Source organism: Anarrhichthys ocellatus, unplaced genomic scaffold, assembly GCF_004355925.1.
Source record: "Anarrhichthys ocellatus isolate YVR2014 unplaced genomic scaffold, GSC_Weel_1.0 scaffold5, whole genome shotgun sequence".
Lineage (NCBI taxonomy): Eukaryota > Metazoa > Chordata > Actinopteri > Perciformes > Anarhichadidae > Anarrhichthys > Anarrhichthys ocellatus.
Genome location: NW_022280035.1, coordinates 11,635,527 through 11,658,610, shown reverse-complemented (window position 1 = coordinate 11,658,610; position 23,084 = coordinate 11,635,527). Strand labels below are relative to the sequence as shown.

The 23,084-nt window shown below is 41.4% G+C and overlaps 1 protein-coding gene across 3 annotated transcripts; it reads right to left on the bottom strand.

Moving 5' to 3' along the window:
* Window positions 1-17: 17 nt before the first annotated feature.
* cacnb3b (calcium channel, voltage-dependent, beta 3b) lies at window positions 18-19,649 on the bottom strand. 3 transcript variants are annotated; one of them, XM_031845218.1, is made up of 14 exons: window positions 19,421-19,649; window positions 7,098-7,217; window positions 6,694-6,816; window positions 6,445-6,566; window positions 5,485-5,537; window positions 5,139-5,158; window positions 4,853-4,933; window positions 1,944-2,002; window positions 1,642-1,742; window positions 1,333-1,484; window positions 759-854; window positions 450-620; window positions 309-361; window positions 18-205 (listed from the first exon to the last, which is right to left on the bottom strand). In XM_031845218.1, exons 1-13 carry the CDS (start codon window positions 19,457-19,459, stop codon window positions 332-334), a joined length of 1,167 nt encoding a protein of 388 aa, XP_031701078.1. In that variant the 5' UTR covers window positions 19,460-19,649; the 3' UTR covers window positions 18-205; window positions 309-331. The 3 variants fall into 3 exon arrangements, with proteins under 3 accessions (XP_031701078.1, XP_031701077.1, XP_031701076.1); XM_031845217.1 differs by lacking the exon at window positions 19,421-19,649 and adding an exon at window positions 11,020-11,425; XM_031845216.1 differs by lacking the exon at window positions 19,421-19,649 and having other exon boundaries at window positions 7,098-11,425.
* Between the last annotated feature and the right edge of the window lie 3,435 nt (window positions 19,650-23,084).

Below are 23,084 nucleotides of genomic sequence, written 5' to 3'. Positions count from 1 at the left end.
CTCTCTCTCTCTCTCTCTCTCTCTCTCTCTCTCTCTCTCTCTCTCTCTCTGTACTCTGCTCTTGTTCTCTTCTTTGCCCCAGGTTTGGCCAGAGAAGGTGCTGGCTGGCTTTGGAGAGATGAGGGCTGCTGCTGCCCCCTGGTGGCGCCCTGGTCCCTGTGCTCTATGACCTCCTAGTCTGACCCCGGCCGACAGCACAAGCTTCCTGCAGTGGAGCAGGGGGAACATTTCATGACAGGAAACACTACCAGAAATGAGTTGCAAAAGAGTAAAGCTCACAAGAGTAAGACAGGGAAATACTGTTCTACCTCAGCTATGTCTGTGGTGGTGATCATTCTATCAACTCTTGAGTCTCAGAAAACTGAAGAAAACACAAAGAAGCCAGTAAAGTTGTGATTAATGATGCAGCCAAAACGTTAATGAAAGCAGCAGTTGTGTGTTTGTCTTACTTGTTGGCTGGAGTTAGCTGAGGGTGGGGTAATCACACTTTGGTCCAGTAAGGGGTTAACAGGGGCAGAACAGGGGAGATGAGTAGCACGCCAGTAAATATCCAGGTACTCTGCAAGATGTTCACATGCGTCCTCCAGCTGATTCTCATCCAGGATGACATCAAACATCTCCTAATGAGTCAAAGATAGGAATATGAGAGTTACATCACTCAGTGTCCATAAAAGATCACTGTATGCATGTCAGCTCTTTTTGCAAAAATCCTTTTCTGAGCATTTTAATCATATATTTATAGAGGCAGAGTGACATACAGGTGGACACTGTGCTAGCTTGTCCCCTGCCATCATCTGGACGTTGAGGTGTTTGCTTTGTGACTTCCCTCGGGATTTGATCAGCCTGTGAAGGACCTGTGAGATGAGAAAGAGACAAAAAGAGTCAAGCCGTTAAAAAAAGACAAAATCCAAGAAGTGAAGGTTATCAAATGCACGGTTCTAATTTAATTTCTCAAAATGTTCTTCTTTTATTTAGTCGTACGAAGCCAGTGCATCGTGGCATAACATCTGAAATCTGAACATAGTCTTCGCTCTTTCAATCTCCTTTTAATGTGGTCAAAGTGTAACACGACAAAGAATACTGAGTTCTGAGAATCAAATGTGACTTCGAAATATCTTGTTTTGTCTGACCAAAGGTATAAAACCCAAATATATTCAGTTTACAGTGACATAAAACAGAGAAGAGCAGCAAATCCTCATATTGGAAAAGTTGGAACCAGCAAATGTTTTGAGTTGCTCGAATTAACAACAAAAATAAAAGTATTAAATGTTTATGTGTATAATACATATACATGTACATATAAATATTTGGGGGGGGGGGGGGGTGCTCTACTTTAGGCGAGGAGACTTTGACGTAGACAATGATGGGAGCCAGAGAAGTTTTGAGGAGCTGTGCTGGGTGGTTGATGGTGTCTGCATCCAAGACGACCAGCTGGAGAGACTTGGCCAGTTCAAAGATCCTCTCTATCTCACTCTGGACCTCGGCTGTCAACAAACCAAAGAAAGATGAGGAGTTTTATGAGATCACTTACTTGAGTTGAGAACAAACTCAACTTTAAAGAGAGAGAGGACATATCTATTCTTAGCAGGTATTCATCTTTATTTAGCAACAAAGGATCACAGACAACGTTCTCGCACTCACCCAGACTGGAGCGCGTGTTGGATCTCTCCATTATGGCCTTCTTGTTCAGCACCGAGCGCTTCGCCAGTGATAGATCAGCAGTCACCCGTGTAATAGAGATCCTAAAGAAGAAGCGTCTTATCGCATCACGTCCACAACTGTTCCATTTCAAAAGATGAGATGAACTTGTACACTCTTGCAGCTAAAAATAAATCATCATCATGGTGATAGGCAGAATCCACGAACAGCTCTGTAGCTCGGTCACAGTGTTACTATACACTGAGCTGCAGCTGCAGAAGAGCAACACAGACAGACGTACCCACCTGCCATCAAATCTGTGCTTCAGGAAGTCAAACAAGGCTTTCTGCATCATGTCTGTTACCTAGGAAACAGATAAGGAAGAAGGGAGAGAAGTTAGGAGAGACTGGTGTTATGAAATATATACCTGTACACACACAATTAGCCCGACATTATTACTTATATTTCTCATTCACTTTTGATTTTGGTAACACTTTAGTTCAAGTCTGCTTATTTAGGATGCAGCCTCCACTTATGTGCCCACAGGAGGAGTCATATAGTCTTTACTTATATCTGCTTACAAGCACATTATAGTGTTATAAATCACGTATCAAATGTTTGTATGAGACTTAAGAATACTAAACACTGGCCTAATGTAAAGTGTCGTCTTGATTGTCGAGTGTTAGGCAGAACTAATATTTGTGATATTAATATGTTGTCATTTTACAAGAAACATCCGGCCAAAACGAGTACATAGTTAACATGCAGTCACATGAGAACACACACTTTTAAGCACAGTTAGACAGCAAAGACCGTATCAGAGTATCTTTCATTGTTAAAACAATTACATTCCTCGTGAGGGAAAATGAGTCAGCACAGATAGAAAGGAGACCAAGTCCTCCTCAGAAATGTGATTTGCTTGTTGTTTCTTCACTTGGATGTTTAATCTTCACTGTACAGGATGATGTATGTGCAGAGTTTGACACTACAAGGCTGTTTTCTCACTTTTACACACAGATGTACCAGTAGGATATGTGACTTAACCGTACAGATAACAACTAGTCTACATGGTCTGGAGCCAGTCATGGTCCATTAGAGATGCGAAGTCCTGCCCCCCACCATGGTACCTTATTTCAGAAAAAAATGTGTACAAGTTACGAGTCTTGCTCACATCTTACATCATTGCAAACATCAGGTAAGATAATCTTACATTTGTGCATTGAGTATGGTGAAGTTTCCTAGCTAGCTAACGGCCGTGTTGGTGACTGACATTGTAAGAGACAAGAGATGTGAGCGGTTTCAGCTCACAGAAAACTAAATGGTACTACAACAAACCCATTACAAACTGCAACTTTCTTAACTTGCAAAACTATCTTTTGAATTGGGCTCCCACGGTGGACACTGGAAGGGGAGGGAATTTGCCTCTTTAAATGTAATTTACTCGGTGTGTTGGGGAAAGTACAGCCCCTAATGCTCACACACTGAGAATGAACTCACTGGTGAAGTAAGAGACATCCCTTTTCCAGTAGTTACATTTTTTTTTTGTGGAAAAACAATATTAGATAAGCAGAGCTTATTCTCTTCCATTATATGGGTAAGGGATATCTTGGGATGACATGGAGAGAAATAGTGTGTGTTTGCATGGGCACTGCGAGGAAGTGAAGTCTATTTTCAAACAATCCTGAAAAATGGACGGCCTTCAGGATAAGGAATGAAGTGTACAGTGGTGTCCGTGATGTGACAGAGACATGGAGGAAAGAAAAAGAGAGAGAGAGAGAGAGAGAGAGAGAGAGAGAGAGAGAGAGAGGGAGAGAGAGCGAGAGAGAGAGGCTGGTGAGCTGTGAGAGAACAATAGTGAGCAACCGAAAATAATACTATGCACAAGAGAGAAAAAGCAGAGAAAAAGAGAATGAGAGTGGAAGAGAAAGGGAGGCAGGCTGGCATTCACCACTGGAGCATCCCCAAAGCACATCACCAGAGTGATGCATAAATATTTCACACACACACACAAAGTAAACGGCTTGGCACACAGCCTGCGCAATCATAGAGGAGAGAGCGAGGCAGAGCAAAAATGTCGAAGCACATAGACATTGTGTTCAATTACACGCATCACATTTCAGCATATTCATCCGCAGATTCATTCGAAATTGACATTTTCGAAGATTAATCGAGTTTAACTGCAATGTGTTTTCATTTATCTCATCCCATATGTGTTACAGAGAGTTCAGGAGACTATCACAGACAGTAGCCAATGTAAAGGGGCATGCATGCTGTCCTGCATCCCTCGAAATGGATCTAAGATTCCTGTTGTGTGTGCTGTAATTTCATCAGGATGTTACTGTGGTGTTTAGTATCAGTGTTAATGGGATAATGGAGGCGTGAGTGATTCCCCTTAGATCAAACCAGGCAAGTCCATACTGGATCAGACACTACAGTTCAGATTAAACTTGAACAACCAATAATAGGCGCACAAAGAAAAGACTAGCGACTGAGCTATATATGGCTGGTATTAATAGTAATCAAAGTCTATTAAAATAATAGTAAATACCCATCTTAAAAACCACAGCATGAAGTTAAAACTACTTATTGGTTTTAATAACAAACAAAAAGAATACATGCTAGTGGCTCTGTGAGGATGTACTTATTCACAGCAGTGCTTTGAACTAAATGCTAATATCAAAATTGAGAGTGTTTGGTCTTAAACCAAAGTGCTAGACAAATTAAAATCCTGACCTGAGGTTGGCGCTAGAGTAAAAAGGGCCATGAATGTGAGGGGACCACCAAAGTCAGTAGGATTTGCTGTCACCATGGATGTCTCCACAACATTTCATGTCATTTCATCTATCTGATAGATATTTCAATCTGAACCAAAGGGCTGACTGACCCACATTGCCATCCCTTGAGCCATGCTAAAACACAAGAATATAGCCTGAAAGTAATCAATTTAGTGGTATGAAGTGGTCTACGGTAAGAAAATACCCCTTTTTCAGATGTTATAAGCTCCAGATGTGTGGTATTTTTACTTGGTCAGTGACTTAAAGCCAGAGATGCACAGTCTATGAATAGTAGCATGAAAAGAGACACTGTGGCTGACAGCAATATGCTCCAATGCAGCTGCTCCAATTCCAACAACATCCTTGTAATTACTCCAAACACGAGACAAGACTTGAATAACCAGAACCAAACGGAAAAGCAGTTTTAAAGGTTGTCTCACCTCATAGCCTTTCAGCGAAGGCCCCACCAACACCACTGGCCGCATGGAAGGGACCACATCATACGGAGGGACATGTTCAGTCTGCACATGCCACAAGCACAGACAGGGTTTGGAGGTGGAATATATATAACATGTTGAAGTGAATTTACTGGAATAACACATGCATTTTGCTAACAAATAGTAGCTGCTCTGCATGTACAGAGCCATAGAAATGCATCGAGTGTAGCAGTATAATTGATGGTGTTTTTGAATAATTAATAAGGAAGAGGCCCAATGGAAAACATACCTGTTTCTGCTTCTGTTTGGCTTTCAGAATAAACAAAACGATCATTAAACAAGGAGGACAAAAGCCAATAAGTGGCAATAAGTAATTCCTTTAGGAGAAAATATTTCACTTTCAGGGCTCCCTAAGAGTAGAAAAGTACAGTTACACTGTGGCCGTTCAAAAAAGTATCCTTTCTTAATTTGTATGTACATTTTGGAGGGAAACTAACAAACTATGTTTCCAAAGTCAAACACGCACATTTCTTCTAAAAGTGAACCTTTTAGCCCATGAGTAGCCCTGTATGTAAATCTGACCCCGTGAGGCAGAGCAGACAGACACAGCAGCAGCCTCCTGCAGTCCCACTTACCTGCAGATGGCGGGGTGGACCTCCAGCCTCCAGATGAAGCGTTCCCTCCTTTCCTGTGGAGCAACATAATGCAAAGCTTCATTATGCGAGAATCCCCTCAGGAGGCAATTTAGAAAGAACGACTTCCCAAACAGAGCAACACATGAGCAAGAACTAGTTACGTCAAAACCCAAAAAATAAACAAGTTTCAAAGAGTGTGTGAGACAGTTAGCTGGTGAAATTAGGGCAATGCAGAGAGACAGAAAGACAGATACAAAGTCAAGTAGAGGAGTGATAACAGAGGCCCAATCCCAATCTCGAGTTCCCGCAAAGACAGTTGTGTGTTTGAAGGCTTTTGTGAAGACATTTTGAGCCCTTTATGACCACTTTCTGTAAGTCTGCATTTCTGTAGACTTTGCCTTTGGGAATTACCCACAATTCATAGCAATGTTGCATTAAACACAGGGTTACCAGTGGAGGCTGGAGACGTAAAAAAAAAAAAAGGTAAATGAGAACGGCACATGGGTGTTCAGCCTGGCATATTACATTTACACAGAAACACTAAGGATTAAAGATAGTACATAAAAACACATGCTAGCAGAGGACTATATTACACACCTGGTTTATTCATCAACTATTTCTTTTATTTTGTTATTGAAGCTGTACTGACAAAAACAAATAAATACATTATTTTAAAATGACCTCCTTCATGTCTCTTTAGGAAAGAGCCTGGAGGATGTTCAAATCAGGGAGTGAAAAATATAAAATAAATTTTACATTAAATGTTATGATGTTGTCGTTGTAACGTGATACGTCGCAGCAAAGTGCTGTTCCATTCATATTTATACCATTTCAAGCCCTTGCAGCCTCTCACACTCCACCATTTACCAGGTGACATCAGTTAAGTCCCTGAGGGTTCAGGGCCTTAGAGGGGACATTGGGATTCGGCCAGAGATCAATCAGAGCTGTGTGACCTCTGACCTTGCTGCTGCTTTCTGCTCTTGTTCGATCCTCATGGCTTCTAGTTTGACCGGGCTCGGGATGAAAGTGATGTCCGCCCCTTCCTTCACCAGTCGACCAATCCACCAATCATTGTTGTATTTCTGCATGAGAGTGAAACACACCTTTTACGACTCAGGAGTAATGCTGCAAAATGTGTTGACATGGATCAAGTTTAGTAACAAAAGTCTTGCATACGACACGCTAATCTTAATGCGGAACGCCTCTCACCTCTTTTATGTGCAGGAAGTCTTTTGATTCAAAGTTAATAGCAGCACCTTGGACTGGACAATCTACATCAAGGGCCCCACAGTAACTCACATTGGCTTTCACTGCAAATGCTACTGGTTTGGACTGTTAACAGACAAAAAAGTAAAAAATATACAAATTAGATATGACAATAGTATCATTGCCTTTAATCTTTAGTCAGAAGTTTAATTTTGGATCTATAGACAAGATAAGTCAATTTTATCTATATAGCCCAACATTGCCCCAAGAGTCAGTAGATCTTTATGAATCTAAGATTAAATTGGTCTATTTAGAGCAACCTCTGAGTTTTCACATGACTCAGCCGTTTAAAAGCGGCTCCTCAGGAACTGAAGGTGAATTTAAAGATGAGCATTGACATTTCTCACCTTGGCTCTCTCTAGCTGCAGCTGAGCCTGGCGCTCGGCTTCACGCCGAGACGCCTCCTGGTCCTCCTCCAGGGACAGGTCGGAATCCGAGGGTCGACTAGTGTAGGAATCGGCTGAACCCTGAAAGAAAGGAGGATGGGAGTGGAGGGAAATAACTGTTGCAGTCCAAGCAGAGAGGAGATAAAGCAACCACAACACCGTAGCAGCTGTTTGCTCAGAATTACTCATGGTATAGTAAATGTAAAAGTATCTCAGATGGAGGTCCTAACAGATACATCTCCCTCTGTGTCTCCCATTACCTTCTCCTTGTTCAACCTGTTTCCGAACCTGCCTGTCCTTTCCTGAAGCCATGTGATCTCACTAGCAATGACAAGTTCCTGCAGCTTTTCAAAGCGGCCGTCTCAGGGGAACATGAGTGTAAGTACTGCAACAACACCAACAACCAGCACAGTGCTTGTAGTCTATTTATCCACTCAGCCAGGCACACCAGATTTTGGCAAAGATCCAGAAAGAAACCTACTAATACACAACTCTGACAAGAGTACTGATAATGCAGGATAATGCTACAAAATCCATCTTTTCATCCATTTTCTGGACTCCAGATTGGTCTGTGTCATCAAAGATGTGATGTAGGAGTTGGGTCACAAAATAAATCAGGTCAAATTTTATGTTTTCAGTTTGTGTTCTGAATTTGTTTGCGTGTGAATGAATCCACGTGATGTAATTTATGTCCGAATACAAAAAAAGAAATGTGTTAATTGGCCCAGCCTCAAAGCAGTTTGAGATATAGTCACAAAATTGAAATCCAAAATTTGAAATTGTTTTGCGTGTCACTCAGCACAAAAACAATTCAAATGGAAAGTCAATTCCGACCCTTATTAATGTTGGACACATGAATGAAACGCGTCCATGTGACTATACAACTGTCAGAGGTAGTGACGTAGTATCAAATATCGACAAAGACCTCTTATGGTGGGTGGGTTGGGAGGTGGATGGGTCCAACAAAATGTAGGACTTTCAAACACGAAACTACTATTTGAGTGTTTATCTAAACCTTACTATGTGGTTTTGTTGCGTAATGTCGTCCCAAAAGACGTGGTGCATGCACGAAAGATACATCCGATTGAAATACATTAGTTGGAAAGTTGTGCTGATCAACATGAAAAAAATGACTTTGTTGAATTTTTTTATTGAACGGTCTGGTGTACCAGATTTGAACTTGCGCCAAGCGTGTAAAACATAAAGTTTATTTCGACAATGAATCATTGAACACTTCCTGCTGCCTCCTCAACTGTTGATTTATGTTTAGGTGCAACCCTGCATCTCCTGAGAGATGGTAGCAACAACCTGGCATTTAAGAACGATAATCAGTTGCAGACTAACTGTCTTTCACTCAGTGGACATGTCAGCCAAATATGGGGTTGGAAATATCCAGAAATGTTATTCTCTTTGTATACATTGGGTGGCGCTGTACTAACATCCTGGGCTCAGGTATATACATACTGAAATCACTGTTTTCTTCTGGTGTTTAACCCCAGAAGGGCAAAGGGTTTTGACCGCTGTGGCGGTAACAGTTTTTGATGTCATTTTGCAAATGGTGTGTTCGATTGTCGGTGTAAGCAAATGGACTGGGTTTACGTTGATGCACGGCAAAGCAAAATAAAAGGACTCTAATTTTACAAAGAAGAGCGTGTCTGTAAATGTTGTATTTAACGCAACGCACATCACTGGTAATGTATTGTAACTTAGGGTTACAACCAACGCGTCAACCAGGTCCCTCCTGGAAAAGACACCTCAGTAGCCTCCAGTAGACTGGGCTCCTTTAACAGACATACTATTGTACACCATTGGATTTCTTTTCCAAAAGAGGCTCAGTTCAACGTTTATTGCCACGTAGCACAACTCTTACTCTTTAAGAAAGCAATCATCAGCTTTTGTGTTCAAATTTCTGAACACAAAAGCAAAAGCAGCCTCTATTCTATGGAACACTGTAATGGAAAATAACAAACCCTCAGAACCTGCTGCCGTCTTTAATAAACATGTAAACTTCCCTGCAGAGAAAACCCTCACAAAGCTCACCTCACCAGATCCTACATTTGTCCTCTCACTCCATCAGCATCCTGCTCTTCCCCGGTGGCTGCAGTCCCAGCTGGGTGCAGGACTGGAAGCCTCCTCACATACCAGACAGGAGCACCCACATAAGATAAATATAGCTCAACAACGTCATCCTTCTCTTACCTTTTTTCCCTACCTGTCTCTTCACTCCTGCCCACCATTTTCATCCCTCTTTTGCTTTATCCCATGCCACAAAAAAAACAAACAATTTTTTTGCTGAATCCAGCGCAGAGTTTGTGGATTTCATTTGAATATCAAAGGCTGCCAGAGGTGGAGCAGAATCTGAAGAGTCTGCCAGCAGAAGAAACAAAACCTAATTAAAGCACACATGGAGCTCTGCAGATGAACGGATTAAGAGAATTTATATTCTGAAGGGCAGAGAGTCTCTTTATCGCAAAATATCTAAACATTGTCTTCACCTGCTGTACACTGAACACACTTCTATAATGTTACACATTTAGATTTGATGGACTAAAGTGAATATTCCTATATGAATAACAAAAAGACCAATAAGAGAAAAGTAAAAGCCATTCCCTTAAACTTCAAGCATAGGAGGGAAAGTCCTTTTCTCTTTGTTACTGTCCAGATCCCAAAATCCTTTGTAAGCATCACACCGCTTTGCTTACTGCAACTTTGCAGCCATTCCCAACAAGCTAAATTCTCTGATTTTTGTTTTTTGCTTTTGAGTTTCAATTGCAGATGCAAGGAATCCGATATTAAGGATAACATGTTTACATGTTTGAATCATGATGTTCTCAAAGCTATCACAGCCTCCACTCCTGACAGCAGTGTAGGCATCACTGTATTGATAACATCACCTGATATGTAAAGAGATTTCTCACCATAGTGCATCGCTCCCTCTCACCCCACTACTCACATTACATGCCACTATTTTAAGAGATGAACTGTCTGAGCTTTTAATACAAAGAGTGACAGAAAAGTCGGTGGTTTAATTTAATGGCAGGGAGTTGTGAAATGTGTAAAAGATTTGTGGGAAGTTACAGAATCTCAAGATGACGAGGCCTCTGCTGCTGTTACTCATTCTCTCTTTTCCTGAGAGCCTTTCAGCTGTGTGATAAATGCCTGATATTCTCATATTGTAGCTAATAACTATGTAGAATGTCAACTCATTAGTAAAGCTGACACATGCGTCTGAGCTTTACTGTTTCTCAGTCAGAGTCATGTGAATGTGAAAGCCAAATGTATACATGTTTGTACCTGTGAGGTTTTTACAATGCTTGTCGCTGAAGAGCCAACAGAACTAGAGGGAAAACAGATCCTCCTCATCAACAACATACAAATTATAATTGTCATGCTTATTGCAAGATTTTGAAGGGCTTTACTTTTTCAATAAAAAAATTGCTATTTGTGTTTCCACACAAAGTATTTCCTTGTGGAGTTACAGTGGACAGATAGTAGTAAAATTAGTTCATAAAAAGACAGGAGATAGGACTTAAACAAAATAACTGTCACAATCCATGACATTCAACAGATGGGCTTCCCAGTGAGGTTCAATGTAAAGCTGTAAAGTAGACTATAGAGAGTAGGGATAGAGAGAGACAAACTGTATGTGTGCTGTACTGTATGTCCAGAGAAGACGAGAAAGAGGGAGGGAATAGAGAAGTGGAGAAATGCTGGCAAAGTGAGTGAACAGGAATAGACTTCTGCTGAGACAAGAGTGAGAGGGGAGGGGAAGAGAAAAACAGAAAGAGGACGTCTCAGAGCAGACAGACAGGGGACTCATGAATGAAGAGACTGAGTTTGCATGCAGAGTGATTAAACAAAGAGGGGAGCATCAACAGCGTACCTTGTTACAGATGAGTCCTGTAGCGCTCGAGTCGGAGGCAGACATGATTCTGCTGCCAGCGCTCTCTTCTCCCCCATTGCACAGAAAAGGCGGAACCCTCCTCCCCTCAGCCCGTGGTTACAGGGGGGAGAGAGAGAGGGAGGCGCGCTCTGCCCAAGTGCTTCACAGCTGACGTTTGCTGCGCTGCCTCAACAGCCATTTCCTATACAAAATTGATGCCCCGACTGCAGCACTGGTGTGTATACATGCTGGCATACTGGTACAGTACAGTAGGTTTCTTCAGCTTCGAGCCAGTATCCGGGCAAGAAAGGGAGCTTTTCTCTGGTTTCATGCATCCTCTCCTCTCTTCTCCTCTCCTCTCCTCTCTTCTCCTCTCCTCTCCTCTCCTCTCTTCTCCTCTCCTCTCCTCTCTTCTCTTCTCCTCTCCTCTCCTCTCCTCTCCTCTCCTCTCCTCTCCTCTCCCCTGAGTCGCCCCACCACGCCACAAATCTCACGTATCCCCTTCCAGCATCACATTAATACATTCCTTTTATTTCTCTTATGTTCTGCTTTAAAAGAGCCTGGAAACGTAACATAAAATCAACCAGGCTGGTCTGGTGTTTTCTCTCACACTGCAGAGTATAATTTTTCACTGGCCCAGATAGAACTTCTAAAGACAACGGAGACTGTAATTGTCATTCCTCTGCCATCTCTTTCCTTTAAAGGTGACTGCTACAAAAAGGGTGTGAAGTTAGCCGAGGACCCGGGAGACAGAATGAGAAGAGGACATGAATGGAGAAATGAAAAGAGGGAGAGGAGAGGAAGGGCTGTGCCGCCTGCCTGTTTGCCTGCCCTGCACCATCCTCCTGACAGGAAGGTGATCCATGAGCCTACAGAAGAGAAATGCAGCGGTGAGTCAGCAAGCAGCCATCTACAGTCCATCAGATGTCTTAATCAGACAACAGAGAGGTCTCTATTGTAGGAGACAAGAATTGTCGTTCCTGCAAGCCGGGTTCAGCATGCCTTCTCTCCAGGTTGCCTCAGGCACTGAGGACCCTACTTTAGCATCCATTATGCTGGCAGCATGCACTCTCTCACCCTCATTCAACTTTGACTGCTTAATAATTAAGTGCACTCCACCAGGGCTTTCAGCAAAAGAATATCTCAGGGCTATTTTTCTACATGGCTTTTTGAAATTAAAGGGAGGCAAGCATACAAACACATGCACACACATGTTATTTTAGTCAGAGCAACTAGCATTCTCGGATGCCTCTGGAGCTGAGAAGATAGGGCGACTGTTTTCATCATGTCGTGCATGAAGCAGCCATTGAGTAACAGCTTTTCAACCAGCGGGAGAGGAATGCAAAGATGGAGAGGGAGCGAAAACACAAGAAACAAAAAGAGACTGCCAGAAACAGAAAAAAGGAGGAAACACACCTGAATAGCAAATTAGACTGATGGAGCAAGACAGGGAGAACTTAAACACCGGGACATTGAGTTTTATAAATGTGCATCATGTCCTGTGTTAGCTGTTTAAGGTCATCAACTTGAATTAAAGAGAGGGAGACAGAATGATAAAGACAAGGGGAAAAGGTGAAAGAGCGTGAAGAAAACAGAGGTACAAAGAAAAAAAAAGGCAGAGGGAGGAAGACAGCCACTACATTAGAACAATAGGACCAGAGATTAACAGAAGAATCTTTTCTTTTTTATTATTTTTTGCTGTTCAGTCGGTCTAAATATAGCTCTCCTCTCCTTCCCCTCCTCACATCACACACTGGGGTTGGCAGTGGGGAGAGGATAGTGGGGGATTGTCAAAGTTCACTGAGTTTTGATGAATTCCCTCAAGAAAGAGCAAAGCAGATTTGAGACTGGCTCAGCTATATTCACTGATGCCAGATAGCCCATCTGAATGTGAACTATATGGAGAACAAGAAGAGACAGCCACTGAGGTTTGTCTCTGCTCAGTCTGCAGCATGTATTCATTCTTTGCAGCAATGATGTGTTTTTTTTCTCCTTCTCTCTAACAGGATGATATTACATCTAGTGTTGTTCAATCCTCCTGGTAATGTGATGCAGGTGTACTTCATAATATTTCTTTTTTTAGCTTTCCTTCAAAGTTTACACAGGCCTTCACAATCGAGGCAAAAAGGAGCACATGATTACACAAGTAAATGATCTTGAAGAATGGCTATTCTTTTAGAAACAAGTACCAACACAATAACTGAGTTTTGATTCTAATAATACTTTCTTTCAATTCTTTACTTTGAGGGATAAACACAATTTTTTATTTCAAAGTTGTTGTTTTTTTAACAAAAGAAACCAAGGTTCTCAAATGTTAAATGTACAATCTAATCTACAATCTAATCTAGGCAATAAAATGTAATCCAGGCAGAATTGGTATTAAATATCTGATTAAAGATCAGAGAAGACAGTTTTATATGTACTCACTGGTTCTGCTACAGACACATTTCAGTTGGTAGCAAAAAAGTATTTCGGTTTGATACTGAGCCCTTTTATTTATTTTATTGCTGAGCACCGCAGAGCCACCCAGTGCCACCACCACACTCTTTTACTGTAAGCAGCTGAGAAGCTCTGCACCAACTGGGAACTCAGTGGCTTGTGAAAGTGCACTTCGGAGAGGACAGAGTTCTAGATTTCCTCAACAAATAGGCAGATTTAAGCACAGAAGCTTTGCAGTCACCCGCCCATGTCTCCAGCCTTTTGACTTGTGAAGATGCACCTTTACGATCTGTGTGCAGTGGTAGCTGAGGCAGCATTACAGGCAGAGGTGGATCATCCGGAGCCAGTGCAACCAGAGTAGGGCAGAGTGGATCAATAGGAAAGCCTCCCAGATTGATACTCCCTCTTGTCCCGAGCAGCTCCACCCTCCTCCTGCTCTAATGTTGCCTCTGGAAACTTTCTCCCTGACTGTAATGAGCCCTTGGCAACCTATAAATAAACTCTTCCAAAGAATTTCAACACACGTAACGCAACTGCTTTCTCACCAAACACACAAAGTCCTCCCACTGACAGCAGCCAGGACAGAGGTTTAACAATTGGACACATCTTGTATCAGCCAACCGCAAAGAGAAATGTTACTGGTGCACTGAGGACAATGTAATGATGACAGAGAAGATGGCTAGTGGAGGAAGAGGAGCAGGACGCAGCGGTTCCAGGCAGGAATCTCTATATTTCATCCCCACTGTCGACTTGGCCTTGCAGGCATACGCTGTGCATACTTAGGCTGTTATCCCCCCCGGGATCCCTCAACCTGACTTCACCAAACTGCTTCAAAGTGCAGAGAGGCTAGAACTAACCCACATAAAGCTGTGTGCCCACAATACAGAACATAATGGCACAGTGCTGCTGCATCCTTCATTAAATCAGATGTGTTTGTTACATGCTGACCTGATTAATGTTTCAGTTATGCCTAATTGGTGCGTCTTGGCTAGTGGGCTGAGCTAACTGAGGGAATGTCAGACTTATCAATATGTAATGGTGCTCTACATATTCACGCATTCCAGCTTTACATCTAAAAACAACGTGCTTTCTTTCAAGTTTGAATCGTAAAGGTTTTTTTGTGACTAAACAGGGTTGGTTTATCAAAATGAAAGTAATTTGTGTGTACAGATTGCAGATGTTACAGCCAAGAACGAATGAATCAACTGGAGATGTTTAAAATGGTAGACTAGAGAGTTGTCCTAGATAAGACCAGCCAAACAGATGAATAAATGAGAGAGAGTATACATCCTTACGTCTTTAATAAGTAAAACACAATAAAAAGGCAGTGTTTCTAAACAGGAACTCAAACAGAAGCTGAACTGGAATCTTTGGTCATCTCAACATTGCTGGTTCATCAAATTTAATCAAGGCATTGCACACTGATGCGCCAACACCCACACACACACATATGCATGCACGCACACACACACACACACACACACACACACATACAGAAAGCACTCCACTCCTCACGGGATAGGCTTTTAGTGCTCTGTCTCATGCAGTATTTAATTGACCCCACACAGGAAGCCTAGTGGTCCCAAATGCACTCCTTCCCCCCACCTACAGAGAAAGCATGAACGCCTGCAAGTATGCCCACAGCTTCCCACAACGACTGTCACACAACTGCACTAAATGCCATTTTCTGCTTTAGTGCAACTCAGACTTTCCACAGAAATGTCAGTGCTGACGGTGAAGAGCAAATTTGTTCAAAACGCTCCAAATGTAGATGGAAATTCTGCCATGCCCCTCTTTGAGAGCCGCATACATCAAGTCACATTTCTTAAACTTTCACTCAAAATTCCAATAGCAGAGTTGAAAGGATTTCCTGTTTCTTTGAAGTAAACCTGCATCTTTCATCACCGTCTGATCAGGTACGACTCAATAAAGCATGTTTATCGTGGCCCATCAATGCAATTTGCAGCAGAGATTAGATGCAGAGGAGATAGCGGTGTACTTACTCAGTTAGAGGTTGGAGAGCACACTCCCCGTCTCTCGTGTTCGCTCTCTCTGCTAGTCAGTCATGGTGTGCTCTCTCTCTTGGGTAACACTGAAGTGTACTGTAGCGTGCTTGTAAGCAGTCTATCCCTCTCTCTTTCTCTACAACCCCCTCCTCTCTTATTCTCCACCACTCTCAGTACACAACCCTTGGCTACGTCAGTGAGGCTCTCTCTGCTCTGCATATCATCCTTCCCACCCTCTTTGCTGCTCCCCTCTCTTACCTTCATCTCTACTTCGTCTGTCCAATGGGACTCTGTATCGCAACCGCATCTTAGGTTCATTCAGGGCTCCATCACGACAGAACATCACTGTGGTGAACACGATTACCGGGTCTTGGTATGTTGGATGGGATTGAATCTTACAACATGACATCTCTTCTCAATGCTTTTGTGATGCAAAATCAATGCACACTGTCAGATCCGGAATCTCATTATGAACAAAAGTATGTGGACAAGTGAATATTACAGCCATATGGGATTGTTGATCGATTTCCAAAATCACAGGCAATTACACGGCGCCTCAACTCTTCTGGAAAGGCTTTCCACATGATTTTGGAACCTGGCTGCAGAGATTTGCATTTGCATCCATTCGGCCACCTGCACATTAGTGCTGATGGTGGGTGGGTGAAGGTCATGGCTTACAGCAATTTGCATTCCAAAACGTGTTTGATGGTGTTGAGATCAGGTGTCTGGGCAGGCCAGTCAAAGTCAGGAAACTATATCTATTTATGCAAATAGCTTTGTGCACGCAGTCAATGTCACGCTGAAGCTGTTGGAAGCTCTCTATTGTCTAAAATATCATAAAAATGTCCCTTGATTGGAACTAACATATCAAGCCCAGACCAAAAGTACAAACAAGTAAGTGGACACTGGTATCTTCAACCATGTTCTGTACCTTACAAACACAAAGACAATATCTCAAAGAGGAAATTCAGCCATGTCTACAGTCCTATCACATTGTTATTTCTGCCACTAAGGATTTCAACATGTCAAAAAGCCAAAAGTTTAGAGAAAGTGTGGTGGTGGTGAGGGGATATGAGAGACATGTAAGTTGTCTCTGTTCGACATGTGGAGGCGTCCCAGTGTAGCCCTCTGTTCACCGAGTGTGTTTGCTAGATGTCATGGCTGGCTGTACTCTGACACCTGCTCAGCTGCCAAGTGTACAGTATATGTCATGGCTATGTATGGATGTGGATGTAAAACAAATACAAATAAATTAAAACTTACCAAACCAACTAAACATTTCAAGAGAAGAATAGCTGCTTCATGAATTCATTTCTGAGCAGAAAGTTGTGCGTTAGATAGAGTGTGAGATCCACAACATGCATCTAAAGACCAGTCTGACAGCATAAAATCATGACTATGGCTGGTGTGAAAATCTCCAGCAAAGCTGAGATTCATAATTCATAGGATAGGTTGCAGGAAACACTGAGGCGGAGGAGGAAAAGAAGGAGAGAGAGAGAGAGAGAGAGAGAGAGAGAGAGAGAGAGAGAGAGAGTCGTTCGACTTCTGCATGAGCAGTAGATGTGAATAAAACATGAATGAATGAAGGTTTGAAAGTTAAACTCCACAGTGCTTTGCGCTGAGCGTGAGACAGGCAGGAGCAAGAGAGAGAGAGAGCAGCTTTAGGAGCTGCACCCAAGCATTGAGTGCAGATGTCTGTCAGTCTGTCCCATAAGAAGCGCCTCTGTGGGCAGAGCTGCTGCTGGTGCATTATGGATGAGGGGCTATTTTAAGGTACCAGGGATGCTGCGTTTTGATTTTTGAGTGGAGGTAGATGACACCTGGCTGCTGCCAAATCCTTTCATGAGTATGTACGGTACTTGATGGGTTCAGACATGCGGGTACAGCATGTGTTCCAACACAGACCTGATCCCTGTTTGAAGTGCGCACACCAAGAGGAGGGAGGAGGTAAGCAGACGGTAAAGTGAGTGATAGTGTCACCAAGCAGCTCTTCACACAGACAAGAGTGCTTTCTGCTCTGATAAAGCACACATACACATGCACATTATGTAATATCTGGTGGGTTGTTGGTTAGCTCACTGAGCAGTTCATTATTTACAAAGTGAAATGTATCAACAAGAAACAACAACACACATTTACTCCGCAAGCTATTGCTATGGAAAGAATTGAACCAAATGCACCAAACTCCAGTTTTCTGTCTAATGCTACAATCTAAATTTGTTTAAATCAACTATCTGACAAATTAGGTCAGATTTTTCTTGCTTATACTTCATTTTTCAAAGAACTCAGTAACTTCTGTTTTCTCAATATCATTCTAAACCATGTATCCAATACCTCAGTAAAAGTCATTTGCCGCTTGTTTTTTAAGAGGAGATGTTTAATGTGAAGTGCAAAACCTGCTCCAACATGACGCTGGAGAGACTTTTACCACACACCGGATGAATCTTGTGTAGAGAGAATGAATCGACCCCCTGCAGTTTGCCGACCAAACACACACTGAACCGAATCATCTAGCTCATAGAGGACTTTTTCCCAGCTGGGAAAAGCTAGCAGCACGGTCAAAATCATGTGCTTTGACATTTCAAGCACCTTCAACACAGTCCAGACTCTCTGGGAGGGAAACAAGATCATGGAGGTGCAGATGGACGCCCCGAAGGTGTCCTGGATCACAGATTATCTCACAAGGGAGCCACAGTTTGTCAACCTTCAGCAATTTGTGTTCATTATGGAAAATACAGGATCGTTCTCTCTATCTCTGTCTTCTATAAATCAGCCCTCCAGGAAAGAGTGACCTATACAGCGTGTCAACCCTTGATCTCATGGCCAGGATGGTCAGGCTTAAGCAAGCAAGTCAGCAACCATCATAACAAACACACAAAAAAAAACTAATAAATATATTTAAAATAAAATTTGCATTATTATTTCATCCCACTACATTTTCTTCATATGAAGAAAATGCTATTCATTCTATTCACCAGCTAATAGTGGATCACATTATCAAGAGATAATTATTACATTTGGAAACATACTGATATTACAATTCAGAGTCATTTAGATGGATTACATCATGTGCATGCATATTGTATTTACAACTACATTATCTATTACACACAACAATGTTACAGAGGACAGTCCAACTCTAAATGTCCCTCTTTATCATTTGGTGTTTCCCAAACAAACAAGCCTTTAACTGTTTTCTTTACAGTGGCATTGCTCCACTTGAGACAGTTTTAGTGAATAATAATCTTTTCCTGACGACATTCTGTTGCAAACAAAATATACAGAATAATGTAAAGTAAGCCTCATAAGCATGCAGGTATACGTCAGTCTCACGTGTACTGATATTACGGGAGTGAAGGAGAGAGTTGTTGGTGACAGTGGATTGATTCCTCTATATATGGAGTAGTGGAATATAAAGGTTTCTTCTCATTCAGATATAAGTAACAACTGTTTTATCACTCTGACTGCATGTTTGCTATGTGAGAAAATGATTATTATAACCTAAATGTAATTACCGTAGATGATTCTGGAGCAACACTGTAATCATTTCTGTCATAGCGTCATGAAAGATAAAGTGAAAGCATGGGCAGTCCCACGGCGCTGGATGATTGTTTTCATCTGTTGCTCCAGCAGACCAATTATTTTATTTTGCTCCAAATGTTTATCATGAACATTTTACATCCCGCTGCAGCTCATCTGTCCCTAATTGCTGCTGGCAGACGGACAGTGCCAGCGCATGCCTCCTATTCTCCGAAGTGAAAGATTCCCAGTGAGGTCAGCCAGCCTAATTTAATTATCGGTAGCTGCTTCTACCGCGACTGCATGTTTATGTCTGAAGGGACAGTGATGAAAGGCTACACGACGCATGCATATTGGTCTCCAACCCCTTCTTCTCGTTCATTCGTTAAAATACCTCGAAGAGATCTGAAAGAAGAGGAAAGCTGAAAACAACCCACCTCGTTAAGCAGCAAGACGCTTGAATTGGTCAGGGACATCCGCAGTTAACGGGGATCTCGGTCACCTCAGCCACAACTTGGGCGTAAAAAGACACTGTTTGTACAGTAAAAGGCATCAACTAAAGGCAGAGCACCGCGTCATGTCCAAACATTTTCACAACACAGGAGAAAAAAACAGCTCGGATGCTGTTCAGCGCTTCATCTGGATGTGGAGCTCCGGGGGAATCTGCGCTGTGAAATCTCTTGTTTCTGGATTCACGGCATGATCAATGACTGTACACAAAGCCATAGGCACGGACACACGGATGGATAGATTACAGCTTTCTCAATAAATTATGCAAGACCTGCACTTTTCACACAGCCCCGAGAAATGTCTGTTTTGATTTTGAGTATGTGGTGATCATCTCTGAGTTTGGCGTCAGCCCTCTTTAATTTGTGCCCGAACTCGCTCACTTATATTTTTATTGGAATTTAACTATATGTATTCACATTAACGGAATTAAACTGGATGAAAATGTGGCCCTTGAAGCTCAATGTTAAGGATGTGTGGCTTTGCAACACATGAAAGAAATGGGATGACCCAATATTCTATATCTCTTATCATTACACATCGATACGACAATAATAGTCTACATTGTTACATCAGTCTGAGATATTCCTTTTGTTGTATGAAACATATATAGTAGTGGTATTAGTTGGGGTGCTGTTTTCAGCGGAAGGAGACGTCTTGTGTTCGCAGGCTGAAGATGTCCAAGCAGGCTGCAGAGCTGAGATGCAGGTCTTCTCGGTTTTCACTGATCCAGCACTTTGGCCCCCTCACATCCTGTAAATGCCTTCAATTTACGCAGGGTCAATCGACCGCTCCAGTCACTTTACACTGCCAATGTCAAAAAGACAGAAGAAAGTCACCACACACACACACACACACACACACACACACATAGAGGCCCATAAAGAAGACTGAAGCACAATTCTGGAACAAGCAGAAATAAAATGTTGTGCAAGACAACTGTAAAGATCCCCTTTTAAGATGCATATTAAATACTCTCTAAGTTTAGTTACTGGGTTAAAATGTGTTTGTTGAAAACTAAACTGAAAAGCCTATAAATATTGTTCCTTTCTTTATTAAAAAAAGCTTAACTACTGTACACAAGATGATACCTTCAATCTCAGTGTATGTGCACACAGGATGCTACCAGTTTCATACTAGAGCTAAATCCAGGTCAAAAGTTTTGTTCATTTGAAAAAAAAATGTGAACCTGAAAGTTCAAGTTGTGGTCTTGAACATTGAAAAATACAGCAATGTATTCAAAATAAAAATAAGTGAATGAAAAGTTTTTTTGGGTTGAATATAATTTTGATTCAGTTCTGGAATTTTTTCGAATACATTTTTTTTTCATTTTTCACTTTCATATATATTTTGATATTTGAGTTGTTATATTTTTCAGTTTCAGATTTTATATTTTCAGATTCAAATCTTTTTTTTTTCGGTTTCAAATCTTTTTTTCAGTTCACTTTTGACCCTGATCTAACGGGGGGGGTGGCATCAACTGAGAGGGGCGTGCCATCATGAGTGACAGCATAACAACGAGGGCAGAGGACCGTCCTCAACCACGTGGTCTTCAGAATTATGATTCAACACTTTCTATACACCATAGTCACGTGATTGGAAGTAAAAAAAGATTACACTAATGCCAAAATTCTGTTTAGCAAGCTGTTTTAGCCTCTACTTGGCACGAATCACAGTAAAAGAGCAATAAACTATGCCATATTGGGCCGTTCAACTACCACACTTTAATATCTGACGTTTCACACTTCCACACACCACTGTGAACGCAGCGTAGTATCCTTACAACTTCCTGTTGTAAGCTGCAGCTGCCGCGGCAGTTTAGTCTTTATTTGTCGTTATCTGACACTATGTATGTAACAATACATTAAGGTCCTTGAAGGTATGACCGTTGGTAGTTGTAATTGGTTTAGTAAACAAATGCCGAATTGTAATAGTATGGCTACTCGTTTTTATTAAGCTAAGCTAATGTAGGCTAACATCAGTTGGCACTTGTTGCCATAGCAACTACACCAGCAGACTAAACTGGGGTGAATGACGGCTATGCTAACGAATTTCATTGCACAATGGATTTATAAACTCAGAAACATATATTTTCAAAAAGAAACAGAGGAAAACATCTCTGTACCTGTGGTGATAAATAAAACATATGTATGTGCCCTGCATTAGTTTACTGCTGACAGAAGAGCTCACCTAAAGTTAAACTCCCTCTTGTGGCCAAACGGGTCAATAACGCTGGTCTTCAATATGTATTATCCCTGGGTGCAGAAAGTGCGTAGTTTAAGGGTGTTAGCAGTCGTCAACGTTGTACTCCCTGGAAGTATCATTTCCATCATGTGATTTTTGCATTCATTTGCAAGGTTTCCTTGATTATTATTGTTGTTCTTTATCAATATTTTTAGCAAGGTATCCATCCAGTTATATACTACAATGTTATTTAAAATTCGATAGTCAAATGTATATGTTAGGACAAGAAGTTCAAAGTTAATGGCAAGAAGCCAGCCCAACATATATGTTATTTTATTTTATTGTATTTCATCTCAATAAAGCTCCATGGCATGGTGTTGTAGTTTACAAAATAGTGACTGTGCTCCAGTTGTCTGGACTTCCTCAACCACGTTACCTGAAGGCAACGTGGTTGAGGAAGTTCGTTGTTATGCTGTCACTCATGATGGCACGCCCCTCTCAGTTGATACCACGCCCCCCACGTTAGATCAGGGTCAGAAGTCTGAACTGAAAAACAACGACCTGAACTGAAAAAAAGATTTGAAACCGAAAAAAATATAAAATCTGAAACTGAAAAATATAAGAACTCAAATATCAAAATATATATGAAAGTGAAAAATGAAAAAAGAAATGAATTCAAAAAAATTCCAGAACTGAATCAAAATTATATTCAACCCAAAAAAACTTTTCATTCACTTATTTTTATTTTGAATACATTGCTGTATTTTTCAATGTTCAAGACCACAACTTGAACTTTCAGGTTCACATTTTTTTTTCAAATGAACAAAACTTTTGACCTGGATTTAGCTCCATAGGTTTACAACTGTCACCTCAACAACAATTGTTTTATAATCTAACTTCTACTTAACTCACTAGACGGACGATAACTGTATAAATACTATTACTGCCACACGTGCAATAACTACATTTCAAGCTGCTAACACTGCCATGCACACACACAACACACTTTACCCACCACCAAAGTTCATTCTCTCAAGTGCAATTTTTGTATTTAATTATTATTAATACAATGTCCGTGTCTCTTTTTTAGGACTATGTTTCAACTCAATGCATTCGACAGTTACTATTTATGTTGGTATTTTTTTCATACTTGATGTAGATTTTAGTTTTTCAAAGTAACATATATATATGTTCTTGTGCCTATAGCTACTGTATAGTGATCTACATGCTATGCAGTATATGGTGTAACAGCTTACTGTAACCTAATGCCTCATGTTCCCGGTGGGATCTTCCAGGGTGTGTAGTTGTTTTAAAGGGTGAAAAGTCAACATGTGCTTCTGTGTCAACACCAGTGTGGTTTTACTGGTTTGCAGATTAAACTTGATCATGTGATGGGCTGTTTACTGGCTG

What these genes read in the sequence shown, in the direction of transcription:
- cacnb3b (XM_031845216.1), bottom strand. Translation starts at nt 7,325, where the DNA reads ATGAGTAATTCTGAGCAAACAGCTGCTACGGTGTTGTGGTTGCTTTAT. An exon ending in GTCCACCCCGCCATCTGCAG is followed by an intron (nt 5,159 to 5,484) that starts GTAAGTGGGACT and finishes TTATTCTGAAAG; the next exon opens with CCAAACAGAAGCAGAAACAG. An exon ending in TCAAAGTCTCCTCGCCTAAA is followed by an intron (nt 855 to 1,332) that starts GTAGAGCACCCC and finishes CTCATCTCACAG; the next exon opens with GTCCTTCACAGGCTGATCAA.